The sequence below is a fragment of the Callorhinus ursinus genome, unplaced genomic scaffold (genome assembly GCF_003265705.2).
Source record: "Callorhinus ursinus isolate GAN/ISIS: 27379988/994484 unplaced genomic scaffold, GSC_fseal_2.0 scaffold4, whole genome shotgun sequence".
NCBI classification, from domain to species: domain Eukaryota; kingdom Metazoa; phylum Chordata; class Mammalia; order Carnivora; family Otariidae; genus Callorhinus; species Callorhinus ursinus.
In genome coordinates, this window is record NW_027397066.1 from 132,001,921 (window position 1) to 132,028,530 (window position 26,610).

Sequence of the window (26,610 nt, forward strand, 5' to 3'; positions counted from 1 at the left end):
GTATGTAAGGCTCGATGGTGCAAAATGAGCAGAAACAATGAGATTATAATAAACTCTGAATGCTATGCAAAGAATTACAATTTAATCTCACAGAGTTCAATTGTAAATTTTCCACCCCAGTGACATAATCAGATTTGTTGGAGGGACTCCCCACCCCCCTGCCCCCATTCATGGTGTGGAGGGTGGATCAGAGGGGAGCGAGACCAGGGGCCAGAAAACTGGGGAAAGGAGAGTGGGCAGCAGAATGGTGGTGGGCCATGCGCCTCTAAATCAGGGCAGCAGCTGCAGAAATGGAGAGGGAGATGCAAACACAACAGATTTTTGGAAAGGTAAGGCTAATGGGACTTGCTGATTGATTACATATGGAACATGAAGGAAAAATAGGATGTAAAGCAAGAGATCGACTATATTTTCAAATTTCTACTCCTTCTTATGAATGTAAAAGATAGTGATTATTTATAACTTTAAATGCATTTATAATATATAATTAAAATAGATTACAATGTCAGAATCTTTTTGGAGATAAGGGTATTTCATTATATTAAATATATGATGTTAAGTGAGACTTACATTTTCTGCCTTTCCTTCAACCCGATCACAAGCTTAAGCAAATGCCCCTGGAGAGAGGGATGTACTGAGAATAACAAAACCAAGTCAGGGTGTTTTCACAGCGTAAATTCTCATTATTTTGTCATTCATACCTTTCCAAAGTATATTCACCTATTGCTAGTTGAGAAAGGGAATGAGATATAGAAAATGAAAACTGTAGACATGAAAGTCTGCCTCATGCCAATTAAGGATTGTGTTTATTTTAATAAAAACCACAAGGTAGCAAAACAGTCCATCTCAAGGGACAAAGGGCACAAATCAAAGATATCACATATAAAACAGTGGTGGTCAATACAGACAATATTTTTCTGGGATTCTGAAAAATTAGGGTCACATGTGCCATTAAAACCTGGGCTGATTTTTTTTTTAGTCAAATACACACTAAGGTCTATGAGTGAATAAGCATAAAGCAGTTAGCCCCCACACTCTTCCCACTCACTGGCAACAGCATGTGGGACTACCTTCATAGCGCAATTTGTTTTGGCTTTTAATATTTTGTAAGTAAACAAAACATAAATATTCAAAAACAAGAGGGAAAGAAGGTGTTCCATTCGATGGTTGGAAGTGCTGGATCACACACAGTTACACAGGTCATTTACCGTCAGACTTAGTAGTCTCTGCTATGCTAAGGCGAGTTGTAAACTGCACTGTATTTTCAGTGGATCCCAGTGAAGCTACATCTAGCAGGCCTCGCCAGGGCTGGACAGAACCATGAAAAGGTAAGCCAGTAAGACAGCATGTGTATGTTCATTTTATTTATTTATTCTCCACTTGGCTGGGCGCAGGGTAGGACTGCCGGGTGGAAAAGTACCCAGAAAGGGGACTGCCCAGACCTAGAAGGACGAGTCTGAAGACAGCAGGGCCTTGGGCCCTAGCCTTCTGGACCAGGTAGAAAGGCAGAGAACACACACAAGTCCTGAATGGAAATCTGCACCCGAAGGTGAGGAGCCACACCTTTGAAGTATGCTATCTAAGGCACGTTTAGTCTGTGTGCCTCATCAATTCATGCTCATCCCACTTCATATCTACCACTGAAAATGAAGACAGTGGGAAGTTACAAGATTTTTTTTTCCAGTTTCATACTGCCATATAATCTATCACTAAGCATTTCATAAATCACATAAAACTTTCAAGTCAGGTGCAATTTAATTTACCAGAAATCAGTGAGAAAAAGCAAACCACTCCAAAACACCGGAGACAAGAGACAGGGAAGCCTCAGTGCTTTTCTACCTGTCTTTTGAATTGACACAGGCCTTTGCATAATGGAAATCATGGTTAACATGAAACTTGATCTCTTTCACTGTCTTGGAGTTCAAGAGACAAATCTTGTGAGCGCATGCACGCGTGCACATGCGTGTGCGCGCGCACACACACACACACACACACACTCCGTTTCTCCTCAAAATAGCCACATTTTTTTTATTTGGTGATTCAATACATTTTTAATTCAAATAGTCACCACATAAACCTAGGCACAATATTAAGCATTGTACAAGCAAAGTATTTTACTGATTTTCATTTCAATTGCCAGAAAGTACAATAAGTGAATTGGTTAAAGGATATACTTCTGTACATAAAAATATCCATGTATTTGTACAAGGGTATGGAACAGAGTTTAAAAAGATAATAAAACCAGAACATCACAATAAATAGGATGTGTTCCTACAGGACAGCAGAGCATGCTTTGTCAGTAAGCTATCCAGTCTCTTTTCAAGGTGCTTTTTTTTCTTCTGAGCTAGGCTCACACTCCCCAAAAAAGGGCTAGGGTTTAGTCACAACTGGATCTGAATGCCTACGTTCATATGTTGCTTTTTATTTGCATCTCCAATAACAGGGGTAGAAGATACGATCATTTATTTTCAAAAAGTCTTTGCGACTTATCAAATTCTATTGATTTCCCACTTCGGTATTTTAAAATGCAGATTAATCTAAGCTCTAGCACCGTATGAGAACGAAGTACATGTATTTTTGTCAGAGCAACAATATTTTATATCATCTTTGTTCCTCTGGCTATAACAATTCTGTTTAGAAAAATTTACCACGCTAAAAATAGTTGATCTAGGTTGTCATAAAAAAGAATATTAAATACCTTTGGTAAAAATAGATATATTTAACAAGATTAGAAAAGCAAACAGTTATAATGTCAAAAGGAGAATATAAAAATGTACACAATAAAACAAATAAACCAACTTATAGGTAAAGTGATGATAAGGCCACTCTTCTTTTCAGGTTTGTGTCTTCCAAACCATGAATGTAGATCTCTTCTTCTAAATGGTAGAAATTTTAGTAAGAAATATGGAAAATCCAGTCTCTCCTATCAGCATGACACAAGTTTGATTCATAGCAACATAGTTCCTTCTTAACAACCAAGTTTGTAGAACATAGGACACTGTGGTTTATATATGTGAATCTAAGGAAACAGTTCCAGATTTCTGTGATTTTAGGCCCAGGACATGGAGCTTGAGAGTTAAGCAAGGCAACAGAACCAGCTGCTCATCTGCACACAGTTTTTTTCCTGTACTGACATTAGCCTAAGCCGTATGGAGACAGCCGATACACAACACACCTAGCTGAGTAAGGACATGGTAACTCTGTAACTAGCTAGCGATGGGCAACATTTCATTTTTTTTTTTCCACGACCAAAGACCTTTTCTCCCGTCTTTTGGGCCTCCTCTCAAAAGAGCTGTTGTACAACTTCTAATTCCGTTTGGTGTCTCCTCTTTTAGAACACTCTGTAACTCCTGAAGATGAAAGGTCCCTGAAGCAAACAACTGAGATTAGGGATGGGAGATAATGCACAAGTTCTAGAACAGATCAGCCACGGAGCCTCACGGCTCTGGGAGAGGCTGCGCGTGTGGATGCGGTTATCCTCCTGCGTGCCCTCTGCACACACAGTCACACTCCTCATGGTGCTCCAGGGCCACGTCCGTGAGAGATTTATGCAATCCCCGCACACCACTCTTTGGTCTCAACTGAAGGACCTGAAAAGGAACAATGTATAAGCCATCTTTAAAATCAGCCAACATCTGTTAACTTTTGATTTCATGGACAAGTAAAATTTCAGGAAAGACTCTTGGGGCCCAACGAAGACTCTGAGAAAATTTTGAATTTTTCCTAGTGAAGGCATCATGAACACACTCCCCCACCCCTCAGAGAAATCCTAAATGATCATCATCTTTTCACAAAAGAAAGGACGTTTTAATACCAGCCACTTGGAAGGATGCTGCCTCCACACACAGAACAGTCCTTACGTTGAAAGTCTCACTGGGTGCTCTGTCTTTTACGCCCCTGATAATACTGTAGAGAATTTCACCTCAATTGAGTATTCCGAAACCACTACTGCCCAGTCTTTTTTCTGTTTGTTGGTTTCTTTCACTCATTCATTTTTTCACACATGTAGTAACAAATATTTATACTTGAAGCGACACAAGTATGCAATACCGTGGAAGGAAACACGATCACTCCACAGCTGAGTTTGCTCCATTACGCCACTCATTAATTTTCTTGGCTACGCTTCAAGTCCTCTATAAACTTGATGAGCTGGATTAGATGTACTTCATAGACATCAGCCTCCGTCACAGCTAACTTTGTACAGCTGGATCCTACTGTGCAGTATACGGAGGCTGAGCGATTATAACGATGATGCCTCTATTTAAATGAAGTTAATGTGCAGTCTGGCTTTTTAATAAAAACATATAGCAAAATACACAACGATACTAAAGATATTTCTTTTTAACACTGTGACAGGAGGACACAGTTACATATTCTGTAAAAGATTATTTGAAGTATTTGGTAAGAACTACCTCTCCAATGTGTATTTGTGCCTCTTCTAATACGAACAATAACGTTTCAGGAACTGTGTTTGTTTGGATTATGAACAAAGACCAGAGCACATAACAATACGAGATCGTCTCGTTTCTCTGCTCTCTGGGTAGGACAAAGATAACTTCATAGAGCAACTTCGAAAAGATACCCTTCCTGGAAACGTTCTTTAATCCAAAAAGGCACAAGTCAAGTCTTATGACTGTTCCATTTGCAGATTTAAAAGAGACAAGTAGAGAACGTATACCACATTTGGAGTATGGGGTCATATCAAAGGCTAATCAGCTAACATTTTTTGAATGCTTACTGGGTGCCAGGCACTGTAATAATGTTTCTACATACTTTAACTCACAAGAATTCTATGAAGTAAATTACAATTATTACCCCGATTTTACACATGAGTGAACAGAAGCTTTAGAGAGAATAGGGACATAGCCAGTATTTGTACTTTGGCTGAAGATGAATAATTGAAGTCAGAGTGATAGATAATAATTTTATAAAGGCTCAGAATATAGTATTAGCCATATATTCTACTTATTTAGTAACTTTCTTCCTAAACTGCACGGTCTTGGAATAACCATGAGAAGTAGGAAACTTTTAAAGCAGATTTTCTATTACATTTACAACTCTAGAATAAAAATTACTAAGGCTGTATTATTTTAACATGAAACTACTGAATCCTGTCTTAGGTGTCAGTACCCGACTTACTATTTTGAACAACCTGAGGTGGCACCAAAACTTACTACGCTTAAGATACTGGTGCTATCCCCTATCAAACTTCTGGTAAAAACTGTTTCTGGAATGAGGCTGAGAGGCTAGATGAACTGCAGTATTGGCCTAGCCAATGTCTTTAATTCCTATCTCTGCTTGTATACATTTTCCCAGGGAGTAGGGGAAAAAATGACTATAAAAGGTAAGGGTTGGAGAAGCTACCGTATACAGTCCTAATAGGCAGCCATGCCAGGCTACAATCCTACAATCGTCCTTTCCTCTAGAAGTGCTTCTGTCAAGATGCAGTCACCCAATAAAAGTACCCCCAGCCATGACGGCACTTCCACCCCCAGTCTTCATCCACTGATACCTGTGGAGATTTACAAATAGCAGAATCTCAAAATGTTCTAGTGATACTAAATCTTAGTTAAGACATTCTAATACATGGGAGGGGGCTTAATTAGGGCTTTCCTTCTTAATTTCTTTCCGAAGTTTTGTTTTGACTTGGGAAGAGAAAGACAGACTTAGAAAATGACCAACAGGTCCCAGATAACATGAAAGAAGACAGTTTTCAGGACAGAGTTTATGACACCGTAAAAGAAAGAAGGCAGAAGCACATCTCACATGATTTTGAAAGAGAGGTTCAGGCTAAAATTACAAACCTATGAAAAAACAATCCAGGGAAAAGCTAAAATCAGAGAATGTGGAAGAGATTAGATCAGGTACAGAAAGAACCATCAAGAAATAGATGAACGTATACCACTGCCTACACTGGGCAAACAAAGCGCCATTAAATTATGGGTGCCACAGAAGCATGGGGGATGGGACTCACGACTAGAGAAAGGCTATCGAATTATATACATTTTACCCAGAACAGATCTATGCAAGAAGAATAAGACCATACTTCATGTTACCTATATATATATATATATGTATATATATATATATACACATACACACACACATATATATGTATATATATATATATATATAAATATAAACAAGGTGAAAATCATTAGGCTAATCAAGGATGGAAAAAAGGAACAAATACAATTTTATTGTCAGAGTATCCTATAGACCTTTTTGCCTGAAAGGAAATACTCGTCCTACCTCTGGGCAAAATTCATTAAATCTTTATTGATCATTTGCCATAATCAAAGCCCTGGGGGGTGTGGGGGGCATGAAGATGAGTAAGAGAATAGCTAACATATACTAAGGACTGCAAATGTACCAGACCTGGTTCTAAGTGTTTTGTCAGCTCCTTGAATCCTCCCGATAAGGTATGAGCATTAGGTGTTCACTTTACACACGAGGAAATGGGAGGCATAGGAGACGAAGTCATTTGCTCAAAGTCCAACAGCTGGATGTCAGGCTTTGGAGTCTGTTTTCTTTTTTTTTTTTTTTAAAGATTTTATTTATTTATTCATGAGAGACAGAGGGAGAGAGAGAGAGAGAGAGAGAGAGAGAGAAGCAGAGGGAGAAGCAGGCTCCCAAGGAGCAGGGAGCCCGATGCGGGACTCGATCCCAGGACCTCGGGATCATGACCTGAGCCGAAGGCAGATGCTTAACCATCTGAGCCACCCAGGCGCCCTGGAGTCTGTTTTCTTAAGTACTACACTGTAATGCGCTCTTTGTTCTTAATTCTCAATTTGGTAAAAACAAATAGAAATAAATAATAATTATGAAAGAGCAAAAATTCTCTCATCAAGATATCTCTAAAGTTCTACACATGCACAGAAGATGGACTAGTTACGCTAGGATGGGCAGGAAAGTAGGAAGTGTTTCAAGGAAGGGGCAACACCTAAGTTCATACATATGTAAAGCTCCTGTCTTGCTTTCTGAAAAATCCTATTTGGGAGATAGAAAAATCATTAAGGAAATTGGGGGGTGGGTAGCAAAGATGGCTTCCAATAAGTAGTATCTGGTAATCGATACAAAAGCAGTAAGAATCTATTAGTATTAAGATTATGCTATAATATCAAAACACATAACAATAATATCATCCTATATATTGTGAGCCTTTTAATTTTCTTTTTTTTTTTAAAGATTTTATTTATTTGAGAGAGAGAGAATGAGAGAGAGAGAGCACGAGAGGGAAGAGGGTCAGAGGGAGAAGCAGACTCCCCGCTGAGCAGGGAGCCCGATGTGGGACTCGATCCCGGGACTCCAGGATCATGACCCGAGCCGAAGGCAGTCGCTCAACTCACTGAGCCACCCAGGCGCCCGAGCCTTTTAATTTTCTAAACTTATTTTCAGTATAATGGTTGAATCCACTTTGAAAATGGTAAAGGAACCAAAACGGGGAATAACTGTAATATTTGTAGTAACAGGAGGAATATAATTCAGCTTAATAGTTAGGGAAGCTGGTATAATAGAGACAGATGAAGGAGAGAAAAATTAGAATGTCTAAACTCAGTCTTTGCTTCTGTCTTCTCCCTGAGGTGGAATAATCTTCAAACTGAAAACTGGAATAGTAGTCATCAAAAGAAATTAAGGCCCAGAATAGGCTTCACTTTAAATGAGTTACATCTCTAGATCCACATTAATGGTATTCAATGACTTAATGATTTTAGAACTACTTGAAATTATTTTTAAAAGTAATTTCACTTATTTTTTAAGAGTTTATTTATTTATTTGACAGAGAGAGAGAGAGAGAGAGCACAAGCAGGGGGGAGGGGTAGAGGAAGAGGGAAAAACAGATTCCCTGCTGAGCAGGGAGCCCGATGCGGGGGGCTCAATCCCAGGACCCTGGGATCATGACCTGAGCCGAAGGCAGACGCTTGATCAACTGAGCCACTCAGGTGCTCCAAAATAATTTCACTTATTTAGGAGTAGTAGTACTAAACTCAGAACTTACTTCCAAAACATAGGACTGAGAAAAATTTAGGCCTCAGAAATGATCAATGACACCAAAGAAGTAAGCCCTTTTTTTTCAGAGGGTAATTTGTTAACAAAAACTTATCACAGAAAAATTAATGATTCCCACAGAGCATTACAAAAAATGAAGACATGATTGTTACTGGAGATATTTATGAGAAATGTGGAGTATTATATTTCCACACGCACATGCGTTAGAGATATTTGTGGGAAACTTGTACTAGGTGGTCACACAATTAGATAAACACCCCTACTTGTATGTGTGTACATACAGATCATGCATACATAACCACCCCACCCAAAGACTAAAGAATAATGGAGGGATGTCATTCTGGAAGAAGGCCATTGAGTTTACAAGCACTTCCCATAGTCTTTCCTCACACAAGAGTCTTATCTGAGATACTAAAACAGATGTCGCATACTCTGTGGCAACTTTCTTAACAACCCTAAAGCCAATGTTATTTGAAAAGAAATCTGTAGGTATAGGATGGAGGAAGATACACTTGACCTGAGGACTGAGTTAGCTGACTAAAAGCAAGATGTAGCCTCAGCATCTGGCAAGCTTATTTACAAAAGCTACTGTGACTAGTCTGGGTTTTGTAGCTCTTAGGATGGTGGCTATAAATCCAAGAGTTGTTGGCTAAATCGGGGTCCCCGGATACACTGTACTTAACAGGGACGTGCTTTAGAAAGTCCACAGTGAGGGAGACGTTTTAAGTCTGCCTTGGGCTCAGGTCATGATCCCAGGGTTCTGGGATCAAGTCCCACTTCGGGATCCCTGCTCGGCAGGAAGCCTGCTTCTCCCTCTCCCTCTCCCACTCCCCCTGCTTGTGTTCCCTCTCTCGCTGTGTCTCTCTCTGTCAAATAAAAGAATAAAATCTTAAAAAAAAAGGAAGTCACAGTGAGATGATTTTAGGTGAGAAAAGATCACTCTCGTTTAATTCCAGTTCTCATCACAGTCTTTCATAGTCACCCATCAATTCTAATGCCTGCCTCGATTTTAAGGCATCTTATTGAGTCTTTTTGGAACTGCCATATTAAGGGTTTTTTCTTGACTCTCAGATTCCTGGTTCACAGAGTAGAGGTAAGGCCAGCCTCTGAGCACAGCCTGGCTGCAGCAACCTGGGCCACTAGGCTCATGATTATCTCCTTCCTGAAAGGGGAGTGGAGACTGTTCCCAGCACAAGGATCTTTAGAAGCATGGGGTGCAGAAATGAAAAGTAGAACATGAATAATGGTGGTAAACAGTCTTTTTTTTTTTTTTTTTTTTTTAATCACAGACGGCCAGTTTGGGATGTGACTGTCCAAAAATGGCAATCTACTGATTGTCAGGGAATAACACAGCTGGGAAAAACCTGAGAGGTTATCTTATTTTACATTTATTTTAACAGAGTTTAAGTATCCTGCTAATGGTTACAAGTTAATGGTAGATCTAGGATGGTTCCTTGCCTATTGGAATCCAGTGCTTCTGTCCCACTTTATCAGCTGCCAACACAATATTAGTGAAGGGTGGGTCAGCCAAGTCATATAAAGTGCATTTTGCGCACTGGGCAGCTTCAGATTACCTAACAGATTAAGAGTTTTATTGATGTCCTTACGCACATGAAAAATCATTTTATTGATTAAGCAGATACGTTCATTTATTCTGTATTATTCTTTGGGTTAGTGGAAAAAATACAAAGTAATGAGATGAAGTTATACTGAAATGAAGTCAGAAGGGCTGATTTCGGCTTGGTATAATGTAAACGTTTTGTAAAAATTAAGGTTGCCTCATCAAGAATGTTTTGCTTCCTGACGTATGAATGCTGCATGATGCTGCTGGAGAAAGGGTGGGCATAACTGGGGATATTCTAGCACTAATGAAAATTTGGAGTAAGTTCTAAGGTTCCCAAGGCTCTGAAAAACAATAATTACTAACAGTATTTATATTTTCCTTAACTCCATAGAATAAAGACATGAAAGGAATCCATAAGAGGTTTAATGTGCTATTTGGGGCAACAGGAATAATAGGAAGATTGGTATAATTACGAATATGTCTTCTTTGGATTTATGTTCCGTATTGCCCTGAATGGAAAAATAAATATCAAAGATCTCCTTTCTCCAACAGAGACAAGTCTGTCTTTAAAATATTTTCCCTTCATATTTTGAGAAGTGTCAAGTTGAAAAGTTTTACCCATTTCCCCCCCCTTGAAGAACACATTTGCTTTTTGGTACAACAGATGAAAACGTCACTGACCACCCATGTCGTACAATCAGAGGACAAGCCTTCTCAATCTTTAATGCCTGCGTTTTTGAGTTCAAGGTCCTCATTAAAAACAAAAACAAAAACAAAAAAACGAACTATTCTGTAAGCCTTATTTGTTCTTTTCCCATGAAGGCTACATCTCTTTTCCAAACAAAAATTCATTTCAGATACACGGTTTTGTTATTTTTCTTAAGACACAGAGGAACCCGAGAAGAAAAGGTCTACCTACCTCATGATACTTTTTAGTGACTTTGCTTGGGACACATTGACACTCATGGCAGTTGTGAAGACAACAGGCACAGTTTCCCCCACAGCGTTTAACCAGGAGACAACCTGGCCAGAAAATGGTATCGGTTCTCTTTAGTTCTTCCCTTATGGACACTGAGAAGTTACGCGGCGTGCAGCTGTAGAGTCTTACCTCCTCCTTCAGAAGGTTCAGGTCCACCACTGCATGGCGTAAAAGCAAGCAAAGAAAAATAACATGCTCATGCCCTGAGCCTGAATTTATTTCATCAAGATCTTTTCAGAGAGAAATTCATTTCACCAACAATATGCCCAACAAGGTCCCTTCTTACTTTAACAAGGTTTTGGGGGGCTCTGCAGCTCGCAGTTTGGACTTCCATTTTATAGTCAACAAAGCTTCATTATGACTTACTGACCATTAAAGAGATGCCATTGTGCAATATTAAGAACAGAGCCAACAAAACAGTTGAGAGCTATAAATAGGAAACTTTATGGAGAAAAAGAGGGCTACACCTTTTAACCCTCATAAAAAAGTAAACAAGGAGAGCATTGGAGGAAAGAATAGGATGTAAAATGATGAATGCTTGGATTAAAAAACAAATGCCATTTTTAAAGGGATTAGAAGCTCATGCAATTAATGAAGAACAACTTACAGAAACTTGCTGCCAGGATTTTATATAATTTTTCTGGCAATGAGACTCAGAAAATGCAAAAAGGGCATGAAGGAAATGAATTTTTGAGGACAGCTGAGTAGACCATGAGTGAAAAAAATGATACATTTTTAAAGGGCTGAGGTTGCTGAAAACCCCTGCTTCCAGTGCCCTGAGTAATTCATAATGTTTGAAATTCAGTTTAACTAGGCTCCTTCAGATTTCTATTCTTCTTCTAAAGGAGGGAAGAGATGTCTACTTTATAACGATTATCTCTATTCTTTTAGCAAGTTGGTTAACTATGTAGTGTTTTATTCTTTAAAAGAATACCTAATTGTGAAGACCAAACAAAAATATCCTTTGATCAGATTGTTGTAGGAGATTCTCAAAGAATCTTTGTTTTTAACTACAAAATGATACTTGCCTCCGTTAATTTATATCAAAATAGCATGTCATACTTAATATGAATTTATATAAAACATGAATGGTACTTAATTACCATATCCTATAAATTTAATGTCTGCTTTATAACTTCGCCTTTTTTTCCTAGAAATAGTCAAATAATAGCAATTCCAATAAAACTGAAGAGTTTTGGATAGCATACAATTCATCAGAACTTTTTCTTCAAAAAGAAAGATTTTATTAAAATTTGGAATATTATCTAAATAGAATAAATCTGGTTAAATATTTTTCACTAATATTGGAAACATTATAAACAAGAATTGAAAAAAATTTTCTGGTTAAAGATGGCTTCAAGTAGCAATAAACACTATGTACTACAGTTTTAAAAATTAAGTGTCAATATTTGAAAATAATTTTAAAATGACAAGGTGATTAAGAATCAAATGCTTGTTTTCTTGTTGCTTGTTTTACAATTTTACATTTACTTGTACATGTGATCAAGTTTTTCTAAAATGTCAAAGGAAGCCACTTTGTAAGTATTTTCAAGAAATAGGATAAATCATGCACATGCAATTGTAAATTACAAACACATGTCAACTATACGGTTGACTAAAACCTTGGTCAAGTATAGGGAAACACCAAGGAAATGCTAATTCCATAGGTTCATTTCAACATCTTATTTAGCTAAAAAATTACTTTTTTCCAACTCAATAGAAAATCACTGTTTTGAGTATTTAAAGATTTCCCTTTCATCTGAAAAATGATCCTGTGAAAGGAAAGCTTTTAAATATTTAAGAGGAAATGAGTTCATTCTTCTGAGTGCCATAAAAGACCAACTTATCTCTAATAAAAGTAATGAGATAATTGAGTTAAATGATGTCACATATTTCACCTGATTTCATTTGGCTGAACTAATAGTATATGCACATACTGCTCTTTCACTGTTAAAGCTGTATATGAGTTTATCTGAATCTTTTCTCTAGAAGTTAGTATCTAAGCAAGAAGGGTTTAGAAAGTAGAAAACATGCACATACATACAATACAAAAGCCAGTTGCCAAAATTTTCAATGCTTACTTAAGATTTATACCTCTTTAGAATGTGAATGAAGCTCTCAGCTTTCAAAGGATATTCATCTACCTCAGTTTTAAACACACTATTTCATGGAACTAGAAAATGAGACTGTATATGTTCACTTTAAAATGTTTACTTAACCACAATAAAAGGTTAGATAGATTTCCCCAGTGAACTGAGTTATGATACCTGGTACAATGTGAAAATTTAAACACACTTGCAACTTAGCTTCCACTCATTTATCATGTTTGACACAACAGTCAAAAGCCCTTTTTAAGTACTGGGTAAGCTTGACTTAGAAAATAAGGTATTTTCTTTTTCTGCAGTAGCAAGGTATGAATGAAAACCCTAAGCCAGAGGAAGAAAAGGAAAAAACAAAACAAAAACACTGAAAAACCTTAATGCAGTACGCACTACAAATACAATTAGGGATTTTCAATTTGTCATATCTTATTTGAAATATAAGCTTCCTACTCCCAAGGCTTCAAGCTCATCTAAGCTTCATTAAAATAAGTCATGTGACTATAATTTGATGTCACAAATTCTCCAAACATTGTGCAGAACTTCTGGGCAAGAAAAATGAAAAAACAAAAAGCAACAACAAAAGAAAAATATCAAAAAAGAGAAAGAAAGATCATGTCCAACACACACATACATATATATATATATTTTTTTTTAATAACTTAACTATAGTCTTATGGAGGTTTCCCTCTGTAAAATACTTGAAAAATAAAAAATCAGTGTTTGGGTTCTTTATTTCCTTTCTGAAACTACTTCCTAAGACAACACATGCATTAGTTTGTCTTTCTAAAAAATGAAGATTTTGAGTATGGCAGCAATTAAAGTCATTTTTCCTAATGCAGATTTTCTTGTTCAGATTCACCAATATTCCAAGTTTTACTAAAAAAGCTAATACTGACTGAAAAAAAATCATGGATACACTTTACTTTGTTAGTTGCTCATTCTTCTAAGATATTCAGGTCAAGGATATTCTATTACTGTAATGCAATCTGAGGGTGGTCTTTCTAAGATGGATGTGGTAACATTGTGATATGTTTATTCTGTGGAAAATCAATTTCGATGTCTAATTAGAAGCTTTTAAACGTTTTACTCCTTGTTCCTTTGTAGAAAGACTCTTGGGAGTGGAGTTGGTTTTGTCTATATAGATGTTATCCCACACCTGCATTTTAGTTTATGTAGAGTTCCAAAAATATACACTGCTTTTCTCACACTTACTGTATGCTTAAAAAGTTAATAGTTTTGGCAAACTGCAAAGGGCTTCAATTTGGAAAGTGCTGAATGAATATTTGAAAGATCTGGTTCAGTGCTGGATGCTTTTAATACAAGCTAGCCTCTGGCCAAATCTTCACTGAGCACCAGGTGGAGAGGTGCAGGCGTAAAGGCATGGCTAGAAGGGAGATTTTTAGGCTCGAATCCTGAGATCAGCTGTCAAAAGCAAGATCTGAGCTTTAGAACCTGGTTTACTCCCTTTGCTTTTTCCAGATCAACATGATAATCTACTTCAAATCTAACAAAGGCTCTATTCACAAGTGTTTCAGCTAGCCTTGCAGATCTTCATTTTCCTATTCCTAAGTGGGAGGGAAGGGAAGTGTTCATAAGTTATTCATCAAGTTATTCATCAAGATCAAATCTTATAAATATGTAACAACTTTCAGCATCTGGACAGGATTCGGCTGCCCATGTACTTGAAAACCGATTTCAAATATTGCTGAAAGGAAACCACGTCTATTGGCATAGCAAAATACCATGGCTGGGCAAGTCTGGACATGACCTGCTGAGATTAAAAAGCCCTTGATCCAGTAGGGTTGCAACTCTTCTCAGGAAAGGGCAGGAATCGGGTTTCTTTCTGACAAGATTTAGAAGACAAGTCTGGTGCAATCTGCCCTTGTGAATTGCTCAAACTAACGAAATACTGTTCCTTCCATATAAATTCTCCAGACTGTCATTCCATTCTCTAGATCTACCCTGTTTCTGAAAGCCTGAAACAGATTTTTTGAGTGCATTATAATTAGCCAGTTATTTCTATTACTGTTTCATGTGTGCCTGATATGGATACTTTCCAATCCTAACGTTACTAGGAAAATTAGCTAACCTTAGGGAAAACTCAGTTGATGTTATTTCCAATTTCAATCCCAACATTACTAGGAAAATTAGCTAACCTTAGGGAAAACTCAGTTAATGTTATTTCCAATTTCGTGACCATATGGAATTAAGTTTAATTATCAACACTTTCACTCTTGAAGGGAGATATGCTCATAGGGTCAAGTGATCATTTCAGAGGCAAATTTATAGAGAGAAAAATTATCATGCTATGGGTACCTTTCGGTTATTCTTTTCTTGCTCTGAATACTGTCTTGGAAACTCCTAATTCCATTTTATGATGAACCCCTGTTATTTTCCATATTATTTATAGAAGTTTTAGGCTTAGGAGATGGAAATTGATATAACCCTGACCCACGGGGACATGGTAGGTGATGATTTTTATTTCTTTCCCTTTTCTAAGGCCCAAATCTGGTTTAGCACTAAGGTAATCTCTCTTGAATCTCTAAATCAATATACCCCAAATATTAGATTTGAATAAGCAATGATTCTCATGAAACATACTTAAAGGACTTCATCAAAATGTATTTTTGAACTAAAGAAATGACAAGAATTTTTAGCAAAAGTATTCCTTTTAATTTTCCAAACCCCCTGAATTACAGTTGCTTCTTTTTGTGTGCATTCTTATTTAATGTGTAAATATGCTCAAATATTACAAAAATGGGTTGTTTACATATATCACGGAAGAATTTAAGCTATACTCCTTATAAGCTAATGTAGAAGAATCTGGAACACTAAAATTGCTAAGAAAATTAAATGAGGTTGGTTCTAATCTGAAGAGAGAACTTACCTCTGGATTTTCTTCCAAAAACAAAAGCCTTGCCCAGAAGTTGCCAGGTTGGCCTATATAGGTCTTCCAAGTCCAACTGCCATCTGTCTGGTTCAAGATACCGAATGAGATCTTCCAAGGTACTAAAGGCAGTGACAGCATTATTCAGCAGATCCAATGGCAAAGCTGAAGGGGGTAACACGGAAGGGCTCACAGCCTCCGTGAACTGCTGAAAGTAAAATGAATCTTATGTTAACTGTTTTAAAAATGACAATGGATTTCTTCTGGACTTATGCATGAAGTAAGGTAAACTGAGGCTGAAAACGCAAGGGAAGTGAAATTGTATTCAAACCAAATTAGAAGTAATTGCTTTGCAAAGACTTCATGTAGATGAATTCCAATAGAGCTCTGTGCAGTCATTGAGAAAGACATTAACCTTCATCATCACAAACCACGGCGGATGTGGATATCTGTTGTTTAAAGAAAAAGGAAAATGTCTCTAAGGTTCAATTAGGGACTTACAATGGAAACTATGATACTGTTTACCCAATTTTTCTTTTGTTTTTTACTTTTCATTTTCCTCAATCTGGAAACTCACCAGGTAGTTATGCAAATGAGTGTCAGACAAATTAAAAACTTAATATAAAGTAAGTAACCCGTGAAGAATTAGAACAAAACATAGGTGAAAAGCCTTTCACATTGGAGAAGAACTTGTTAGTCAAGACAGAGAACACCCACACCGTAAAAAACAACTTTGATACATTTGTCCATACCTTTTATGGTAAACAGGATTAAAAGACACTGGGAGAACGGCCTGATGAATGACATGTCACAGGATGAGTGTCCAGAACATACAAAAAACCCCAACAACTAAATAGAGAATGGGCAAATTCCAGACAAGAGGCCTGAATGGCCAATCAACATACAAAAGCATGCTAAAATTCACTAGTTATCAGAGAAATGCAAAACAAAGTGAGGTATTATTTTACATACAAAAAAGGAAATACTATTTCACATACGTGAGTTTGGCAAGGATTTAAAAGAAAGGATTGCCGAGGATGTGGGTAACTTGGAATTTCTCTGTTCTGCCTGCAGAAGTGAGCATAAATTGGGACAACCACTTCAGCTGATTTAATGGATGCGCACAGGATATTAGAATAAAAGATTTATATGATCCGTGTCTCTGTAATTCACTTTTGAGGTTTACATCCTTTTATTTGTGCACATGGAAATATGTGCAATGATATTCATCACAGTGTTGTTTGAAATAGAGAAAAATACAAAATAATCTAAATGTGCAGGTATAGAGCAATGGATTAAAATACATCATTTTAAATGGTAAGCAACAAATGAGACAATAATTCAATAAAAGTTCAATGACAAACCTGCCCCCACAACCACCGACTTTTAAAAAGCAGACTTTTAAAAGCAGGGAGTGGTAGATCAGAACTGAAATCAAAATAGGCGAAATAAATACATGAACAAGTGCTCAACTTATTTTTTTGTTATTACTTTTATTTATTATTATTAATTTTGCAGAGGAGGGGAGAGAAAGAGTGTGGAATAAGACATTTATGTCAATTGATGTTCATTACAGTAGTATTTACAATAACAGAAAGTTGATAACAAATCTAAACTTATAATATTGGAATAGTTACTTATAATGTACTCAAACTGAAATGGTGTATAGTCATTAAAAATTAGATCCTCTAAGAATTTTTATTAACAAAAGGAACACCTACAATGTAGTAAATGACAAAAAAAATCCCCCAGCTATATAACTATGCCTCGATTCAATATACATAAATATATACAACACACATGTCCTATTTTTTACATTTTTATAATAAATACAGGTTCCTTTTAGAGATTCAGTAAAAGTTATAACATTTGTTATAATAATTTTAATAACTATCATACAAGCTCTTCCATTTCATCCTGATTACTTGCACCCTGGGCCAGATACTGGAAACAATGTACTATTTATAGCAGCGGTTAACTTTGTTGACATGCCTTCAGTCTTTCCTTATTACCTTTATTCTCGGCTGCATAACCCTGGGTTAATCTACCTAAAATAAGTTATCACTGATCATGTGATGAATTTGGACAAATGCCTAGAGTGATTTCTCATCTAGAGGATAAAATCCAAATTCCTTACCCTGCACTCAGGATCCTCACAATCTGACCTCTGCTCACCTTTCCCATCTAATCCTCTACTCATCAAAGACATGCACATTTTGTTCCAATCAATCCAGTCTCTTCACTAACTACTGCACATGTCATATTCATCACAGACCTTGTACCTCTACCCGTGCTAAATACTGCTCTCCTTCCCCATATGCAAAACCCTCCCTCCTGTGATCCACACAGTAAATCTTTACCATTTATAATGGTCTTTCTTGAAACATGATTCATCCATGAAAATTTCATTAACAGGGCCATCGTTGGCCATATATCTCAATTGTGTCAATTTGAAAAAGATCCCCTTTCTGGGCTATCCCTTGGGCACATGGTTTGAAAAGCAGAAGCTGTTCTGTAAATTAGAAAGTGGACCAAAACAACAACAACAACAACAACAACAAAAAACATTGTTCTCTGGGGCAGGCATATCCCCCTGCTGGGGCTCATAACTTTATGGGTGCAGAGCCCTCTCTGCCCACAGGAAGGAGGGCATTTTTATACAACGTAACGAGCAGAAATGAATGTGGCAGTCTTGGGTCAACACTGATTTCATTCTTAAAGATCTAATTTCAATAATATCAAGAGTCTGGCTAAAATATTATTAGCACTAACATGTTTTCAATTATTCTGTCCAACTTTTGAGAGTAGAAACCAATGTAATACATTTCTATTTACTCCCAGTATTTTTTTAGTTGTCTAAGAAATGCAAAATTTCTTTGACAGAGAGTACTATTATAGTTGATAACTATATTATGGATATAAATAAACAATTTTCTAATAAAAGCTTTCAGTGTTAATTCAACCAATTTGGTACTACTGATTAAATTTATAATGTGAAAAGGTTAATGCAAATGTTTTGCAGATTTTTAAAAGATAAGCCAAAATGTATGTTTATATAAAGTGAAAATTAACGGTCGGTAATACTCAAAGAATAACTGAGTTATTACTCATGACTATGACGATATAAAACAAATCAAACGTGTCATGATCTGCACACTGAGAGTAAAAGTAGAAAGCTAAAGCAAAAAGATATTCTTCATTAAAATGTCAGAGTGCAGATGTATATTTTAGGTATGATATAAAATTGTTATTTAAGCTATTTTCAATTAGATCATAATCCAAGCATGGGTTGGCTTATTTTGTTTCCATGTTTATTTGAGAGTCTCTGCATAGAGCATTACTTTTGAAGCAATGAAAAGTTCCAATTGAAATCCAACTGAAATCAACACTGCTGAGCTAAAGGTTCAAAGTATTTATACAAAAGAAAGCAAAACAAAATAAGCCTGTAATATTGAACAAACAAAATTTGGACACCTTGGGTTCAATGAAATATTAGAATATCAATCCCCTGAAATGACAAGGATTGGGAGAACACAACTTAGCACACATTACTGCATACATATATTGGTTGACGTCATAAATTTCCAAGTTTCTAAATATTTAAATTAAAATAACTTATTTTATACACACACACACACACACACACACACACCCACACCCACACCCAACCACACAGCAGTCCCACCCCAAAACTTGCTTCCCCTGGATTCTAAGAATCAGTCTTTGGACAGAACAGAGGAAGTAGTGCTTTCATTTAAGGGCTTTCTCATGACTCTTAACCGCACCCACTGGTTCAGGGAACAACCAAGTTGTTCACTTTTGTAGTTCTGCTTTTCTAAGTTGTCTAAAGGGATTCTCAGAGAAAAGGGGGAGCGATGGAAAAAAAGAAGCTAGAGGAAAAAAAATGTCCTCTGATTTTTTTAAGTTTTAATTTTTCCTCTAACCAAAAACTACTCTTTTTAGTCTAAGTCATAGCCTTTTCAAGATTTAGTGTCTAAAGAATTCTAAGAATATCTTTTGTATTTAAAAATACTTATGTTGGGCTAAGTGCCTTCAGTTGAATTGGATCTGCACTCTCCACTTCCTTTCTCTTCTATTCACCATGAAAAGAGATACTTATTTACTAAGTTATGGGTTGCCCTAAGACTATTTAGTGGATGATACTGGTCAGTAATAGAAGGCACAGTTTCTCAGTATTCTGTCACGTAAACTAAATCAACACCCTTAGTGAACCAGAAAAAAGCTTTTCTGCCATTACATGCAGGGTAGCAGTGACAACCTGGTGACTGTGTAGTCCCAGCCTAGATGTTTGGGTGTATGACTTGGAGGGATAGATGGCGAAAGGGTGGAAGGAGATCTGAAATCTCTATGCAGTGAGGTGTCCTGTCAAACAGTGCATTTCTAAAATGTCAGTGCCATGTACTAAGAAGGGTCCTAAACAAAATGAGGTCTTTTGAGTTTCCTGGTGAAAGTCATTCTGAATGACAGCATGACGTGAGAGAAGAGCCCTACTCAAGAGTCAGTGAGTCTAGACTCTAATCCTGGAGCTGCTCACATTCAGGGAAGAGCAGTTGGGCAGGTACGATAAGCCCCCTGAGCCTCAGTTTCCTCCTCTGTAAAGCAACACCTGCTAAACTCAGTCACCTCTAAGTTTCTTTCCAGGTTTTAAGTTTAAGAATTCTATATAATTGTGAGAAACGAGAGGGTTCATCTTCTCCACATCCTTGCCAACACTCGTCTCCTCTCCTCTTGATGACAGCCATTCTAACTGGTGTGAGGTGATATCTCATTGTGGTTTTGATTTGCATTTCCCTGATGACTAGTAATGTTAAGCATCTTTTCATGTACTGTTAGCCATTTGGATGTCTGCTTTGGAAAAAAAAACAAAAAAAATCTATTCAGATTCTCTGCCCATTTTTTTTTAAATCAGATTGTTTGGTTTTGGTTATTGAGTTGTATGAGTTCTTGATATATTGTGGATATGAACCCCTTATCTGATACATGGTTTGCAAATGTTCTGTCCCATTCCACAGGTTGCCTTTTCATTTGGTTGACTGTTTCTTTGATGTGCAGAAGCTTTTTATTTTGATATAGTCCCGCTTGAAGATTTTGGCTTTTGTTACTTGTGCTTTTGGTATTATTTCCAAAAAATCCTTAGGCACTGTTGTGGGAATGTAAATTTGTTCAGCCATAAAATTGTTTATGGAAGACAGTGTGGGGGTTCTGTACAGAATTAAAAAGAGAACTACCATATCATCCAGCAATCCCATTTCTGGATATATATCCAAAGGAATGAAAACAGGATATCAGAAATATATTTACCCTATGTTTACTGCAGCATTATTCACAATAGCCAAGATATGGAAACAACAACCTAAGTATCCATCAATGGATGAATGGATAACGAAAATGTGGTGTATATCCACAATGGAATAATAGTCAGCCATGAGAAAGAAAGGAAATTCTGACATTTGTGACAACATGGATGGAACTTGAGGGCGTTATACTATGTGAACTAAGTCAGACAGAGAAAGACAAGTCCTGTATGATTTTACTCGCAGAATCTAAAAAAGCTGAACCTGTAGAAACAGAGAATAGAATGGTGGTTACCAGGGGCTGGGGGGCGGGATGGGTGAGCTGGGAAGATGTTGGTGAAGGAGTACAAATTTATAGTTCAAAATAAGTGCTGGAGAATACATAACATTGTGATTATAGTCAACAATGCTGTATAATATACTTCAAAGATGGTAACAGATCTTAAATGTTCTCACTACAAAAATAAAATCATCATGGGATATGGTGAGAGAGCTATTAGCTAATGCTATAGTGGTAGTCACACTACAGTATATAAATGTATGAAATTTACACATCGTACAACTTAAATTCAAAACGTTTTATGTCAATTATATCTTGATTTAAAAAAAGAAGAAAAAAAGAAAAAAAAAAGAGTCCAATATGGCTTCAGCAAAATTTTGGAGAGCTTTAAAAACAAAACATACTCCTTAGTAAGTATGTGATGGAGTGGAACTCAACTTCTTTTTTTTTTTTTTTCTTTAAATTTTCCTTGTTGCTTTAGATTGTCAGTACATTTTGGGAGACACTGCCCTATGCTACAACTAAGATAATTTGACACTGATTTTTTTCTCCTGTCCTGAGAGTGCACACAAGTTTACCCTGCTTTTTAGGAATCCAAATGTCCCTAGAGAGGCATACACAACTAGCTTATGAATGGAAGCTGTGTGGTTCTAAAAATCAGAAGGAAACAGGTTCACATTTAGAGAATTGATATCGGCATGTTTTCAAATACATATAAATACATGCTGTGTTGTGAGCTGAATTGTGTCCCCTTATGGAATGAGGTACCCTTAGTACCTCAGAAGGAGACTGTGTTCAGAGATGGGGCCTTTAAAGAGGTAATTCAGTTAAAATGAGATCACTGGGCGGGGCCTAATCCAATATGGCTGGTCCTTAGAAGAGGAGGAAATTTGCTTATAGATATGCACTGAATAAAGACCACGTGAAGACCACAGGGAGAAAATGGCCATCTACAAGCCGAAGAGAAAGACCTCAGAGGAAACGAATCCTGTTGATACCTTTATCTGGAACTTCTGGCCTCAAGAATTCTGAGAAAATAAGTTCTGTTGTGTAAGCCACCACTCTGTGGTGTTTTGCAAGAGCAGCCCTAGTGAACTAGCGCATGGTGTCATCAACTTCTCATGATCTATTAGAGCAGCCAACAAAGATTAATTTTATACTATACCCATTAAATCACTTCACATTTATTCAAAAGCTTTTGAGGTGGGCACTGGAAACAAAACAGACCAAAATACTTGCCCTGGTGAAGTTTAACCTTTATAAGCCAAGTATTCCCTATTATAGGAGAGATTCTCCCCTCCCTATTGTTAAGAGTAATTTTTCCCTTGCCAAAACAAAGCCACACTGAGAATTTGCTCCTGTGGATCACAGAAGTGACAAAACAGCATCACACAAATCCTGGTGAGCGGCGGACCATGAAAAGTGAATTTAATATCAAGGAATAACTGAAAAACAAATGTCTATTTTTACTGTTGAAAAATAACTGGTAGCCCCTGTGTTCAGACCAAGTAATGGCCATCTGAGAATCAGTGTTACAGCTCAACGCAGCAAGTTTGACTGCAAGAATGAGTTCTCTTCTTGACTTCTCCAGTGTTAACTTTTGAAAAATCAACATTTTAGTGTTTTTGTGTTTTATTATGGCTACTTTAAATATTTTATGCATTTATTATCATCTTTTCCTTTTTTAGAAAAAGAAAAGCTGACTTCCTGTTTGGAATAGTACCATCCGAGTTGCTTATCATTTCACAATAAATAGTTACGTATCTCTAAAAAACCATAGCTTGTTTTTTTATTAGGATTTTTGTGACGAGTGCAATTTTAAAAATACAACATTTACAATGAATCTTCCCTGGACAAATACACACGTACAAATGTTTACTCTGAGTAGCATAGCAACTACTGCAAAACTTCTAGGGCCTACAAAGATTTATGTTGCAGCTTTCTTAGTCAACTGCATACAGTACATTTCAAACTGATAAGGAGCCTTTCACTTCATTCATACCTAACAGAAGGGTTAGGAAAGCTGATTAGGTTTTATGACTTGCAGTCATGAAAAACAAATAACAAAATAATAATCCAGGTGTTGAAAGAGAAGGAAAAAAAAAGGTTCAGTCTTGTTACATCACTTCTTCAGGGTGCCCTCAATTGCATTTATAGAACATTGAGCTGATATAATGTATATAGGTCTGACTTTTAAAGAGCTCAGGAAGCAGACAGGGCATGCAGACAAAAGTGCCTGCCAGGAACCCCTGACAAGAGGTTCTCTAAAGACACAAGAATGCCCTGGAACAATTCATTTAAACATGCTTCTTTGTCCTTCCCCTAGTTCTTATCTGAACTCATCCAAAAAGCTATCTTGGTTATGTTTTTAAATTACTTTTAAGCTGGCAAAGAAAAGCAAATGCTTGCATTCCTACTGGAGAACAGATGTTTTCATACTCTGTGGCTAATGCAGATTATATATTTAAGTGAGAAATCCTAGGGAAGGTGGCCGATTGTATTCATACCCAGTCTTAATATTGAGAGGTTCTTAACTGAAAGAGCACGGTAATTGAATAAAACTTGACATATCTATACAAGCAATCGTAGTGATGGGCCAGTAGGAAAAGCGAGAAATGTTTATCATCCAGAACTTAAAAGCAGGATTTCAAGGCTCAAACCTGAAACTGACCTGCAAATGCCAAGGGCTTCCTGGTTGCGGGCAAACCCTGAGCAGAGGCAGGGCTCGAACATAGAAAAAGAGAGGACTAGCTTTTCCGAAAGTGTTGCCTTAAAGAAAAGTCATGTTTATGTTCATAAGCATGGCTTCTTACTAAATTACTGGATGAAATAATTGCCATTGGCCTGATTCCTATCAGCATGAAACTTGAGAATTACCACCTTCTGACTAAATTGACAAATTATAACACCGTTCTCCTCAAATCCTCCTCACCTAAAGCGTTTGTGGCCTGCAGGCACCCCAATTAAACAATTTCACCCTGATGCCAATGCCTTAGAGGGGAAGGTCTCCCAGGAGCCAACCCTTTACCGGGAGGTGGGCTGATTGTGGGCTGGTGAATCAGAGTCAACACACAGTTTTCCACTTCCTAGGTAAAACTGTGGATTAGAAGTAATAATCTATATTGAAAACTAGAATCCTATGGGACGACTAAATAACATACTCCCAAGCACATTTTCCAGAGTGGTATCTGTGGAAAACCAAAATTAAGGGTTTTTTTTTTTCCTATTAAGAGTTTAAAAATTATTCCTCTGATTCAAAAAATGTGACGGCCCATAAAAAGCTGAAACAACATCTAGCAGCTGCAAGTGTTTGACAACAAAGCATCACGTGACTTTTTTCCTCATCTTATCACATTGGATGCTTGTAAATTTGCTTTGTTACAGTATTTGAGAAATGATCAAAAGTAAGGAACTCCAAATGAAAGAGAATGTAATCTAAGAACTGTTAGAAGAAAAACACACCTTTGCTGAAACACTTGAATTAATGTCCACCCCAACCCCAAATCCTTAAGACTCTTTCTTACAGAAATTTCTCTTAGAAATTCAATATTCAATGTATCATTCAATAGCCAGTAAGGGAAATTTTCAGGATGCTTTGTGAAGATCTGAGAAATGATGCTTTATATTGGTAGATATTTTCAATTATGTGTTCAATAAATTTCATAGTCAGATAAGACCCTCAACTTCATTTGAATTTTGTATGGGTGGAAGACCTTTCTTGAGAAATAAACAATGGCACAGAGTTACACATTTTAAAATCTCTTGACAGGGGCGCCTGGGTGGCTCAGTGGGTTAAGCGTCTGCCTTCGGTTCAGGTCATGATCTCAGGGTCCTGGGATCGAGCCCCATGTTGGGCTCCCTGCTCAGGGGGAGGCCTACCGCCTACTCATCCAGTCCCTGTGTGGCTCTCCACCCCCCCCACTCCCCGCTCGTTCTAATAAAATCTTAAAAAAATGAAAAAATAAAATCTCTTGACAGCATAAGAAGAGTGGGAGCAAGTAGCTGAAATTGGAGATAGTGATAAAAAAGACCCCTCAGACTCTGAAAAACAAACTGAGGGTTCTAGAGGGGAGGGGGGGAGGGGGATGGGTTAGCCTGGTGATGGGTATTGAGGAGGGCACGTTCTGCATGGAGCACTGGGTGTTATGAACAAACAATGAATCATGGAACACTGCACCAAAAACTAATGATGTAATATATGGTGATTAACATAACAATAAAAAATTAAAAAAAAAAGATCCCTCAGGAGATGGCTGGGGGCGGGGCGGGGAATAAGATAATCTAATGGAAGTAGTTCACAGGTATGTAAAGTAGAAAGGTCATCAATGACCCCCCCACCGCCCACTCCACACACTAGCTTGAATCCCATGGTCCATTTTCTCAGTCTTCATTCTAATTTACAAGTAGCTTTGCAAGTTTTCTTCCTACCCCAACAGATGCTTCTCTGCTAATTCCTCCAGATCACTTAGCCTCCACATGCTGGAGTGTTCCAAGGCTCATTGTTCGGACCACTTCTATTTTGTGTACTTTCTTTCCTTCAGTGATCTCACATAGTTTCAAAGCATTATGTGTGATTTACATGCTGACTACCATCAAATCCCTATTTCTAACCTGCACATTTTTGCTATCACAGCAAATGGCAACTCCACCATCTGGAGTCATCCTTTGTGCCTCTCCTTTGCTTACACCCCACATCCCACATCAAATTATCTTGGTTCTACCTTCTGACTATGTGTAGAATCTGACCACTTTTTGCCACCTCCACTGCTACCATTTTATAATCCAAGCTACCATCTGCAATAATTGTTAATAATTTATTTTTTAAGATTTTATTTATTTGAGAGAGAGAATGAGAGAGAGAGAGAGCGAGCATGCGAGGGGGGAGGATCAGAGGGAGAAGCAGACTCCCCACTGAGCAGGGAGCCCAATGTGGGACTCAATCCTGGGACTCCAGGATCATGACCTGAGCCGAAGGCAGTCGCTTAACCAACTGAGCCACCCAGGCGCACCCATCTGCAATAATTTATCCGGCCTTCCTGTTTTGCCTTGTCACTGAATTATATAATAGAGCTTTACACGTTCTACCACAAATGGGAGACATTATATTTTTATTATTTTATTTTTTTCTAGAAATATGTATCTGCTTTTCAACTTTACATCTTTCAATTATGGCTTTTATTTTAAACATTCTATTGATTACTCAACAGTAAAACCTGATGGAAGAAGCTTGTGTGGATTTGACAAAGCTCTCTTAACTCATGCCTTCTGAAAGTTGCCATTCATCCTGCCATGGAATACATTCTATCTGGTCAGAAGGCACTCAGTCATTGTCCTATAGACTGCAGATGATGCAAATTACATTCTCCTCAGAGAAGGATGGCCATGCCCACCAGCCAAAGAAAACTGAGTGTTTCTGTAAATTACATGGTGGACACCTTAGCTATGTGTGTGTCTGTAGGGATAAACATTCAAA

The 26,610-nt window shown here is 37.4% G+C and overlaps 1 protein-coding gene across 8 annotated transcripts in view; it reads right to left on the reverse strand.

Moving 5' to 3' along the window:
* Positions 1–587: 587 nt before the first annotated feature.
* The window catches only part of PDGFC (platelet derived growth factor C), a 204,296-nt gene continuing 178,273 nt past the window's right edge, over positions 588–26,610 (reverse strand). For 2 of the 8 annotated variants that reach the window (XM_073892413.1, XM_073892412.1), the window contains 3 exons: positions 15,543–15,750; positions 10,494–10,711; positions 598–3,590 (listed from right to left, as the gene is read on the reverse strand). In XM_073892413.1, coding sequence (XP_073748514.1) covers positions 3,474–3,590; positions 10,494–10,711; positions 15,543–15,750 — 543 coding nt within the window. In that variant the 3' untranslated portion in view covers positions 598–3,473. Of the gene's footprint in view, positions 3,591–10,493; positions 10,712–15,542; positions 15,751–26,610 lie in introns of all 8 variants that reach the window. The other 6 variants (XM_073892409.1, XM_073892410.1, XM_073892406.1 and 3 more) reach the window with 5 other exon arrangements.